Source organism: Rhyacophila brunnea, unplaced genomic scaffold (assembly GCF_057557595.1).
Source record: "Rhyacophila brunnea isolate RB1 unplaced genomic scaffold, BYU_Rbru_1.0 scaffold_9, whole genome shotgun sequence".
NCBI lineage: Eukaryota > Metazoa > Arthropoda > Insecta > Trichoptera > Rhyacophilidae > Rhyacophila > Rhyacophila brunnea.
In genome coordinates this window covers 44,785,856-44,798,318 of record NW_028233361.1, presented here as the reverse complement: position 1 = coordinate 44,798,318, position 12,463 = coordinate 44,785,856, and the positions used below count along the sequence as shown (strand labels likewise).

The window sequence follows — 12,463 nt, the reverse complement described above, 5'->3', positions numbered from 1 at the left end:
AAAAAATCACAAAAAATAAAGAATGTCAGTTACTCTTATTCGATATACATAATTATTGTTGACAGCCTGACAAACATACCAATTAGAAAAAAATGGATAGAGTTGACTGCTGAGAATAATATTTAATTCACGGTTTATAACTTCCTCGTAGGGCTATGTGGCAATGAGCCATGTCAAAGCCATTTATTAGTAAAAGGGGTGACGATTGCTCATTGTATCTCGCCGTTTACCTAAGCCGGCTCTCACATCTAAATTCGCCTTGTTTTCCGCATAGCCATAATTCAAACCTTACAAGAACGTCGATCCGGTGTTGCATATGAAGACCGCGCAAATCTACCTAGCGATAGTCACGCATAACCTTAAAAACGTATAGATATTTGGATGCGGCGATCGGCAAGCCGGTAGGGGAATGACTAGAGTTGGGTATTTCCCGAGAATATCTCAATCTCAAGATTCGGGAATTCCAGAAAAGAATTCTCGAGATATCGAGAGATTTAAAAAAAAACTGTAAAAAATTCTAAAATCAGTGTAAAAACAGGCAAATTCCAAAAAAATATGATTTTTTTATTTAAGTAAGTAGCCAAGCAAATAGAATTAGAAAAACATAAATAATTAAAAACTTTACCAAAAACACAAACTGTCAATAGCTGCGTCTGACAATCGCGCACGCCATTGAGACACAAAATTCCCTGATGTTGAAAAATTGCGCTCATTTTGAGTCGACGTCGGCTAATTATTGTGTTAAATGCCCCGATCAGTCTTTAAACGTTTTGTGTTTTCTGTCCACTTTTTTCATACCATGTCCACTGTTGTTCACAATCACGGGCATGGCAACAGCGTCAGAATCGGAAACTGCTAGGTGTTCTTGAATGCTTGTGGAAAAAAGACGGACCAAGTACGCTTTGGCTTCTTTAATTAATTCTGTTTTGGAACATGTCTGGAAGAGTGCAGATTTTTCACGGTCACGACAGCTGTTTACCGGACCGTGAAAATATTTAAAGGCAGACAACAAAATCTACGATCTGTGAGTTTTCTTTTTATGCTGGATAGGAACAATTTTGTGAAAAAAAATTGAGAATAGAATCCGCTGCAACTACAAAAAATCGTTATGTATATCAATATTTGTTAATAAAGAAATCCCGAAATGTTAAACATTTCAATTCTCGAGATTCGGGATAAAAAATCTAGAAAATTTCTCGAGAATTCCCGTCGGGAATTTCCTGAAACCCAACTCTAGAAATGACCAATTCGTAGGTGTTTGTATGGGTCCTGGTGTCGTCGACCCGCAACCCGAGATGCAACTTGTTGATTGCAACAGTAGATGTTTTTTTTCAAACTAAAAGGTCGCATTCGATCAATCTGCGGAGCTCCATTTGGCAACGTGTGCAATTGTGCATAAAGATGAAGTCATATCGACGTATTCGACACGTTGCAGGCGGACGAGTATTGATGTGAGAGACGGCTAAGAATCGCAGGCAACATGACACTCAATCCATGTCTTTCGGTAGGCCGACATCCTATTTCGGCTGCATTCAAAATAAATATTGTTATGTGTGCTGCATATATCCTTGGTTGCAAAACAAATATCGTTATCCGTAGTTGCTGATTATTTTTTCACCCCTATCATTAGGTAAATATATTTATTAAATGTATATATTTTATAAATATATATATTTTACAGAATTGAGATATAATTAAGAATATGTCTATTTTTAGGGTTCTCTACATTTACTGTGGTGCAGTGACTATCATCAAAGGTCTATGCCTGTTTGCTGGCTTCATCATCTACGCCAGATACAGTGGGTGTGATCCTCTCTCGGCCGGAATCATTGAGAGAGCAGATCAGGTAAACAAGATGAACAAAATTAAGAGAGGTATTATTCCTTTGATAATTACATCAATGTTATAATATTAGCTCTTTGTTACACTTACATTTTGTGGTTTTATATTACTATACTTATATAAAATTTTTATTTATTTCTTTAAATATGGTGAACTTCACGAATTATAAATTCAAGATGTTTACAACATCGCATGAAAGACAAAGAAATATTATTAATAAAAACTAAGAAAAAGAAGCAGTATTATACAAAACAGTATAAAAACAGTATAAACATGAATATCTTGCTCTTAGTTAGTTATTTATTAGTTACTTATTAGTTTTAGTATTTTGGTGATGCTATTTTTATATAGAGTAGACTATTGAGAAACTACCTAAACCTATTAGAACCAATAATCAGATAATTGGCACACTGCCTTATCACTGATATGCTAGTCGCTAGTGTTGTATAGTTTCCGATGTGGGCAGGCTGTCTACAATTTTTGCTAATTTAACAAATAATCATAACTCATAAATAAAAAGTTTTTTTCAAAATCTTTCTTTTAAGTATGTTGGTGGTACTTAACGTGGTTATTATTAAATTTAAAAGATTTATAAATTGTCATATTAATTTATTTTGTTCATACAACCAATATTTTCCTTATATAGATATTAAACTTCATTTACTATTTTTTTTCTTTTACATTTTACCTAATAATAATATGTTTTGTAAGGCTAGCCTCGCAAACCTCGGCACCAATGTAAAAACTTATTTATATTTTGGTCTAATTTTATAATTTAAGGATTTTATGTTGGTCAGATACTTCCTTATTATGTGATGGACACTGCGAAGGGAATTCCGGGATTGCCGGGATTGTTCATTGCTGGAGTATTCGGTGCAGCACTGAGGTGTGTATATATATTTACTTGATTACAATATCATTATATTACGTTTTAACATAGTTTATATTTATTGATTACATGAATGTCGTAAATAACAGAAATTTTAAATATTCTTTTAAGTGTTGTTTGGCCAAGATTAGTTAAGTTGTACAATAGGTACATAATATTTTTGAACGAAGTAATTTATTTAAGTTATACAATAATAAATATGTACATAATAACATCCACTAAGTTGATCTCCCTAAGGTGATTAGACCAAACTTGGCTTCTGACAGTCTTATATCAAGGGATGGTTTGAAACAAAGCTATTTTTGTTTATTCTACGGTCGACCGTTCCGAACCCAAAACAGCTGTCAAAGTAAATGACTGACTTAAAGTAGAAATAACAAAAATAACTCAGTTTCAAAATCATTATGATGGAATTATACGACGTAAATGCAAGTTCAATATTAATATATTATGTGGTTTTTTTAAAATTTTCTTTTAGGATTTTTTTTGGCTTCTTTTGAATATGTACGTAATACATAATATGTAATCAGCGGCATTTTTATTTGACGCAGATGTCGCAATCGATTTGTCAAAAGATTTAAAAGGGACCTCGAAACAGTTCAAACCAGTCATTCGATTATTAAACCACAAATTGAATATAAAGTAATATCCAAAAGAATATCAAAATCCTTGCAACTATCATTAACATGGCATATAACACAACCACACCAACGGACCCGTACTTGTTCAATAATAAAAATTCAATATGTGTCATCAACTCGACACTGTCATTTTCGATATTAATTGAATAGGGGAAATATACATTGTTATGTTTAGTAGATACGTTGGTAGTTGAAATCTATGGTTTTAATTTATTTTTTTAAGTTATACTTCTTTTGGTGCGTTTGGGAAATCAGATCAGAGTGTATTTTTGGCGCGTGGCATGTAAAACATAATTTATTTTTTCACACGAAAAAAAACGCACTCGATTGAATTCGAACCACCAAACGCACTACCTTTACGCCACATTATGATACTGCAATCGTGACGATTATAAAGTATAATATTATAGGTTAGAATTATTCCATTGACTAGGCAGCAAATTTATTATTGTCGGCCATTTGCAATTCCTTACGTAAACAAACGATTAAACGTCAATAGTAATATAAGTTAAAGTGTATAGAAATAAACCAACGGCGTTCCAATGAGCGGTCCTTTTTCTTGAGTGTGTAATTTAAGCAGATAATTAAGAGCTAGTCAAAGAATCTAGTTTATCAGAAGTTTTGTTTTTGTTTTGTTACGCCAAAGAAGTATAACTTCTAACACGCGTACAAAAGTACGCACACCGATTTTTTTTATTTTAACATTTCACTAGGTAACACTTTCTTTACTTATATTATTGTAAAATAAAGTCTGTATAAGATAAATTATCTAGAGTAAATATTCAATTCACATATTTTCACTATCTTACACAATAATACATACAAAACATATCTCAGGTCAGTGACTTGACAGTCGACTCTGTAAAACTCTAAATAATTATAGTGATCGAGTAGAATCTCTTTGTTCTCTTGCCTCTTTTTAAATGCACTATTCTTCTTTATTATCATACAGAAAGGTTTTATTGATTTTAATTAATGTACAAGCGGAAATATTCTACTCTTTTAGCGTTGTAGTCTGAACTTTATTCAAAGAATATAAAGCAATAATGTGATACACATTACTGGTGAAAAACGTACACACTTATTTATTACCTATCTAATTTTCCATAATTCTTCAGTACCATGTCATCGCTCCTCAACACCGCATGTGGAGTGATCTACAAAGACTTCATATCAATGGCGATGCCCAAGGATACTTCAGACGAGAGAGCGAGCACGATTATGAAGTTTCTCGTGGTCGTTACAGGATGCCTCTGTATGATGATGGTCTACTGGGTCGAGAAACTCGGTAACATCTTGCAGCTGGCCATCAGTTTCTCAGGACTTACTTCTGGTGCCATGCTTGGGACGTTTTCTCTCGGGATGCTGTTTACAAGAGCAAATTCGAAGGTATGTTTTGAATACAAACATTTTTTTTAATTGCCTTCTTCCAATCCAATCATCGGCATTTTTATCCAGGAGGTTTTCGGTTTAAACATCAGTAAATAAAAAAATATGGTGGATTACAAGTATAATATGTATTTAAAAAAAACTTATTTTTGTATTAAACGAATAATTCACAATATTTTGAGAATTAAACATTCTCTTTATTGAAAATACTAAATTGGAGAACACCTCAGATATATATTATATATTTGAAAGATCTTAATTTTGTCGTAATTAGATAGCACACATGTAGCTTAATTGGTAAAGCGAATTGGCGTGAATCGTATGGATAAGGGTTCCAGTCCTTTCAAGCATCATATTTTTCAAAAGATTTCTTGTGGGTATATTCTATACATAAGGCTGATATTAGCGGCTATCGGTGGCTATCGAGGGAGTGTATTAAGGCGGTTAATTGTTATAAGAAACTAACCGTCTGAATTGTCAAAAAGTGCTATGTTTTAACAGAACCTCTCTTGGCTGTGTTAACTTTTAGAGCGAGATAGACAATTTTGACAGTTTAGACGGCTAACTTATTGAAAAAATTATAATACCTCTAAATACATAAATATGATAAACTACTATCGATAGCCACTTTGTGTATAGAATATACCAACAAAACTTTAATTCGAAAGACTATTCAATAATCAAAGACTAGAATGAAAGAAAATGTAACTATTAACATTAATGAAATAAGCAACATATTAATTTGAATAAATTGACATGAAGTAGGTGACCAATAATTGAAGTCAAACTATTTAGGCAGTTATAATGTGGCTTCGTAGATAGGTTATTAAAATGTTTCAAATTGTCGTTTGATAATCATCAGATTTGTCACATGTGCTCACCACATATTTTTTTCTTTTTTAATATGACACTTACGTTTTCTTTATTTCAGGGTACTATAATCGGGGCCATGACCAGTCTAATATTCATGTTTTGGGTTCTGTACGGGAACAACCAAGCCCTATCGAGTAAAGCCATACAGTATCCCACAAAACCCTTTTCAATTGACGAATGCATTTTTGATGACAATTATACCATGCCCACAATTGCTGCGTAAGTCTATATATATATATATATATATTACCCCCCTATAAAACTATTTTTTTATAACTTTAGAATAAGATTTAGTGCATAATGCATAGTAGTATTTCCTCAATAAAAGGGGTTATGGAGGCCCTCGTAGTCCAGTGCGAAAGGTGCTGGCCTTTTGCCCGGGGACTCCGGATTCGATCTCCGGTGAGGTCATAATATATTTATGTGATTTTCTAAAAACCTGGATACATGAGCTTGTTTCACTAAGTTTCACTTATTAACTACACTATTGTCATTAGGCGTCACTGTCTGTTGTAGCGTTAAATAAAATATGTATGCGTAATGAAAACAGATAATAATCTTAGAGCACGATATGGAAACATCTGAAATCAGTGGTGGCTCTAGGACTTTTTAGGTGGTGGGGTTTGGTCATTAATTATTAAATATGCCTTTCTCATATTATACATTAAGTACCAAGCAACTTGTATTACAGTATACATATAATAATGCAAATGCGTTAGAATCCTTTGTAAAACAAAATTTGTACCGCGGCAACGGGATGGGACTGAATGATCCCGGAACGGAAATATACGTTTACTAGTTTTCTTACCGTATACATAGTTTTCATGTTTTATTACTGCCATCATTATTTTATTACATAATTTACAACAATTGCCCTATTTTATAATAATAAAAATCTAAGTAAGTATAAAAAATCGTAAATAAATTAAACAGTTAATTTAATAAAATAATGAAGTGGGTATATTATTTTTAATAATAAAAATATCAGACGTATATTTTTGACATGATAGGATTGTGGGGATGATCCCTACGAACACCTAAGGTAGAGCCGCCCCTCTCAGGAATAACTTGGCAATTGGGCGTGTCTGTACCGTATTTTAAATGGTTTCGATCTGGGACACTGCCTTTTTTCCGTTGATTTACTACCTGCTATAATATGATACTGTAGGCGATGCAATATAAGTTGCCGATACTGGCTTCTTAAAGATGGGTGCGTGTCTTAAGGACTCTTTATAAGTAAGATTCTGCATCGCGCTCTTAGTGATGTAACTAAAAAAAATACTGACACTATTTTCTTTTCAGATACACAAAACCCATAAAAGAAGACGAAGTTTTCTTTCTATACAGGATATCATTCATGTGGTATAATTTGATTGGCACCAGCATTGTTTTTTTGGTTGGATTACCTATCAGTTACATGACGGAACCTCCAACAGAAGCCCAGACAAAACCAGAATATTTCAGCCCTGTGATTGAAAGATTTCTTCCAAAACATATTAAAGACAGGTCGAAAGACGATGTGCTATTGGAAAAGCCAGAATATAAACCAGTTGAGGTTATAATTCAAGAAATTAAAGAGACTGTATTACATAAATAATTTTAAGTTACATTAAAATATTCAAATTCTAATTGATATGTAGGTACTATAAGCCTAAAACCTTAGGTTACATTTGAAGAGGCGGAGGTTCAAGTTTAAACAAAGAAAATTACTATTAAAAATTATGCATACCATTTGACACAGGAATACAATAAATTAATAAACAACAGGTAAGAAAATAGAGTTAGCAAAATTTTAAAATTATCGAAAATTTTAGAGCCAAGCTAACGGCGACTAACTGATTCAAGGCATACTATATTCAGCAAGCTGCAAGTTTCATTCATTTACTGAAAACAGGTTGCCGCATTGAATTCATAGTTAAGGAATAACTAGCACTACCATCGCAATTCGTCTTTTAGTGCTGCGGCCCGACTATAGATGACATTGGACTGATTATAGGATCGAATATTATGTAGTTACCGCTAGCTTTGAGCAGACGAGCCATCCTTCGCCCGATTAGACGCCTCTCACTGTATTTTTGTCATTTTGTGTACCATGTGAAAATGGCAAATTTAATATTTAGGTGAAGAATTTATCCAGACTATAATAATGGATCACTTTAAAGCTCACTGATACATTATTGATAATGGAAAGCTCGTTAATACCTACTTAGGTACTTATTTAAGCTGGAGCTATAGATTATTAAGCTCCATGGCAGACAGGACAGCAGCACTCAAGAAATCTCTAACTCGATCTCTCACTTACCAGTTGGTCGGAATCAGCTTCTTTGAGCCTCTTTTGACATTATCCATCCATTTCCTCCGGGGGCGGCACAGATAGTGATTGCAATACCGAATGAACATATCAATACCGGTTTTTCGGTATTTCTTATTGGATACCGGTATTAATGCCGGTATTCGTTAAAACATAAAAACAGAAGTATTTACCAGTAAATAAATCTATTAAAATCTCGTTAAAACATTATTATATAGCAAAGGCTTACCTATTATGTTGATATTTAAAAATATGTATTGAACATAATATTGTAGAATTGGTAATTTTCACAAATACTTTCAATATATAGATAATTTTAACTAAAGCCCTCAAAAAGGCTTGTTCATTAAATGAAAATAAGTGCGGCTGCAGGAAAAGTTTCTTCAATTTAATGCTTGTACAGTTATCAATAATTACATTATAGAATGATTGAAAATTTATCAGGGATGTTTTCTATTTCAAAATAATATTATGTTAATTTATCCCGACAACTTTATAAATAGGTATATTTGGTGGATTTTGTATTGTTATTATTTCACCTCTGTTGGATTCAGTTAAAATATTTTCATTTTAGCATCACATTACCTTATACACTCAATTTAAAAGGCAATAGAGTACAAAGTAATGAAAAAATAACATTAAATTCATTTTCAAAAACGTAAACGAGTGTGGTTTCTTAATACCAAAAATTCCGGTATTTTGGATTTTTAAAAACGGTATTTCGGTATTAATATATACTGGAATACCGGTTTTGTAATACCGGAATAGCAATCCCTAGACACAGATGCCGAGTGCATACAGGGGTTCCTTGATAATCTTTATGCAGAATTTTAGTTTACTTTTCCATCGCATCTAACAACGTGACCGGCTCACCTGAGTTTTCGCGCCCTCAAGACATTGGCTATAACGGGCTAAATCAAAACCGGTATCTTATAAAACCTTTATCAATTAGAATTTTTAATTAGAATTATTTTTAATCAAGACTGAATACACACGATTACAATATAAGCTCGCAATACAATACGTGCGGTACTGCCATTTCACACCAAGAGTTCCGGGCTTGATTTGAATTCATAAGTGTGTGCTTTTTCAAAGCTTGTGTGTTTTGATTCTGTGATTATTAATTCACTACTGTAATTGATAGCCTCGTGGGCTATTGTTGTGTTATTAATAAATAATTACAAGATAAAAAGAACTTTTTATATACAACGTTTTTAAATTTTATGTTGACTATTTGTACTTGATAGAAATAATACTGAAATGTCATTTTGATTTCCATAGTGACGCACTTATATATTATTAATAACTTTCCATACAAAACAGAATTAACTGAAAATGAATTCAATTCTACTTAAAGATGGCTAAAAGTATTAAAAAATGCATTGGCCTCGTGTTCTGATATATTCCAAAAGTTTCAAATGTCTAGCTAGTCGGGAAATCAGTTAAAAATCGATTGCAAGATTTGTACCGGACAAACAACAAATAATAAACAAAAAAATATTCTAAAGATTCTATGAATGTTAATTTTTATCAAAATCATTTTTATTACAAATTCTTAAATTAATTGTATCTTTGTGATGAATAAATTGTATTAAATTACATTTTTCGTAGTTCTGTGTCCATACGATTTCGGTGCAATCACAATCCTTTACTAGACAAATTATTTTAAATATTTGATGTATTTAGATACCAATATTTTAATGTAATATTACCAAAGACAGGCAAGGCGACACGATCTTACCCAAACTATTCACCGCTAATTTGGAAGACCTATTCAGGAAATTTGATAGAGACAACATGAAATCACCATTACCGGTAAATACCTGCGTTTTTCAGATGAAAATATTGTCTTTGCAAACGCCTAACAAGACCTACAAAACATAATCTGCCCTAAGTAAAAAGACAGTGTTTTGATTTTAGTGAAATGAGAATCCAAGTTTTAAGGTACCATTTCTCTTACATTATGTAAAATTATTGGATTGTTTTAACACAATCTCTAAATATATACTGTTTATTTAAAATCTCATATCAAAAAAACCAAAACAATGACTTTTTATTTAGCAGAACACTAATGTAGCAGCTTGAAAATTGAAGCTGAAAAGTAAGTTTAAAGACTTAAATGACTATTTTGTTGAACGAAAAGCGATCCTCATAAATTATTGCAGTCACATCAAGCTAGTCACTAACTACGTCTATCTTGGACAAAAATCTCAATTAACGGTGGTATGTATGGAGGCCTTAAATCAGCAGTGGATCAACCCCGGTTGATGATGAGTTGCACAAGTCAACAGAAATATAGAAATTAATATTTGATGTAACAAATAAAAATCTTAATTCAGTTAAGTATGCATTTCAGAGAACATTTAGAGTCACAACACACTTATCTCGTATTTATTTCTAATAAAAATGTCACTCAAACCCTTATCTACAACTTTTGTATCTTTGTTTCTTACCTCATTGTGGATGTGGCATAGACGAGTTTTCAATGGTTGTAAAATTTAGTGTGTATTTTCTTCTTTATTTGGCTTTCCCAATTTAACCGACACTGAGGAGTGTTTCGGTAAAAATCAAATGGAAAAGTTAACAGAATTAAGCTGACTGTTGTCTAGTATCTTATATTGAACACCTCAGAAAAGTATTTGTTGTCTATTCGTCGCAGTCCCTTGAAGCAGTTAATTATAACATAAATATATTTAACAATAATATGCGAATGAGAATAAAACCATAATAAGAGTACAATACAAGCCTGCTGACAACATCGATTCAAAGACTTGTAGAATATTAAAGCACGCGTGACATGACTATTTCACTCAGTCACTTCCAGACCGTCATACAAACGAGTATAACTTTCAGTATCTATACATTTGTATAGTATCATAGCATTTCACTTGACGAATTATCTTTTATGCACCAATCTATGACGTCGGTTTATCTTCGGGTATCCTGGCTCGCTTGTAGCAGGTAATTGGGGCCTTAAGTTCAGAGCTCTTAGAATAACTTACGACGAAATCTTTATGAGCATTACTTGATATGCTGTCAGTACTTAACCACCAGTGGCGAAGGGTAACCGTTGGAACGAGGTAGGCTATGGATATCAGAGAAAAATAACACACTTGTCAGGTATACTTACGGGGAATAAGAATATGATACGATATTACTAATGATGCATAGGTACACACTAATGATAACGACACACTAATTCGATGAAATTTCAATAATTCACCGACGACATAAAATTGAGCGATGAGTTTAAATTATGTATTTTCCTAAATCTTTATACTTACACATCAAAAATCATTGGATACAATTATTTTTAATTTTTAAAAAACTATACTTATTTATTAAATTATCTAATTATTAATTATTTTCATAATATATTTTAAGCTTACGCATTAGAGCCTATCGTTTTGTAGATATACACCAGACATTCCAAGGTCACGTGACATAAAGTCCATATTATAAAAAACTATCATTATTACCGAAAAATAATTTGACAAATGTCACACTATTGCATATTTTTTAAACGTGCTGTAATATGTATTTATTTATAATATATTTCTACTTTCCTACATGCGACAGATGTCGTTGGTAAATAAAATTATTTTTATTGAAAGGTATCTGTACGCCAATATGCATTTTAAAAAAAACATGGATTTAAGGTGCTGTCTATCCAGAAAAATCTTCTCAACTACCAATGCTCAGCATTACTGACCCTCATTAAGGCTTATAAGACTGCTTCTACCAACACATTGTCTGTCCTTTCTGAAGTGCTTACGTTAGCCGAGTCTTACATAAAAACTCGTCTCAAATTTGTCGATCAATGGACGACTGGGCTTAGACTCACACATTCAGGCCCGTGGTTTCACGACCACTTTGTTCGGAGGTTTGAGAGCAGAAATTGGCGGTATATATCACCGCATCTGGATCTTGGATTTATGGGCCGGTGCGCTCGAAGATAACGTATGCCAACGCATTGTGTTAATGACAGGGACGATGGACATCATCTTCCAAGGGCAGAAAAACGCATTAATTTTTTTCTAAATATAAAGGGTCACATGGAAATAAACAGATTGAATCCAGACCATTGGATTTCTCAGTTATTAACTAGAAACGGTGATTTGGCCACCACACTCTTTCTTTGTCAGCTCTAACAGTTTATATTTTGGTATTAATAATGAACCTTGGATTTTTCGACAAATTTTACAGCGAAATAAGTAGTCTAATATTTTATTCTATTAATAATAAGTTTTTAATAAATTAATGTTTTTATATCATGCATATTATGTAATATCTAAGAATAATTCAGACGTGCGGTGCATCTACAGCTTCTATGAACCGCACGCCACTGCCACCTTTACTATTATTCCGTAAGTACTTATTAATTAATTTATCCACAATATTATTATTAAATTCCTGCCTTGAAGTGTTAATAATATTGTATTTTAAGATGAAAAGTTTGAGCGGCACTGTATTTTAACGCAAAGTCAAATAAAGTTTGAAAGTATCCAAATACTTATA

General features: G+C 32.6%; 1 protein-coding gene across 1 annotated transcript in view; it reads left to right on the top strand.

Annotated features, from left to right (window-relative positions):
* LOC147063709 (sodium-coupled monocarboxylate transporter 2-like) overlaps positions 1 to 9,368 on the top strand; it is a 38,694-nt gene extending 29,326 nt beyond the window's left edge. Inside the window, exons 7-11 of the mRNA XM_085959622.1 lie at positions 1,717 to 1,846; positions 2,640 to 2,728; positions 4,491 to 4,761; positions 5,693 to 5,853; positions 6,937 to 9,368. Coding sequence (XP_085815748.1) covers positions 1,717 to 1,846; positions 2,640 to 2,728; positions 4,491 to 4,761; positions 5,693 to 5,853; positions 6,937 to 7,231 — 946 coding nt within the window. The 3' untranslated portion in view covers positions 7,232 to 9,368. The remainder of the gene's footprint in view (positions 1 to 1,716; positions 1,847 to 2,639; positions 2,729 to 4,490; positions 4,762 to 5,692; positions 5,854 to 6,936) is intronic.
* Positions 9,369 to 12,463: the final 3,095 nt, after the last annotated feature.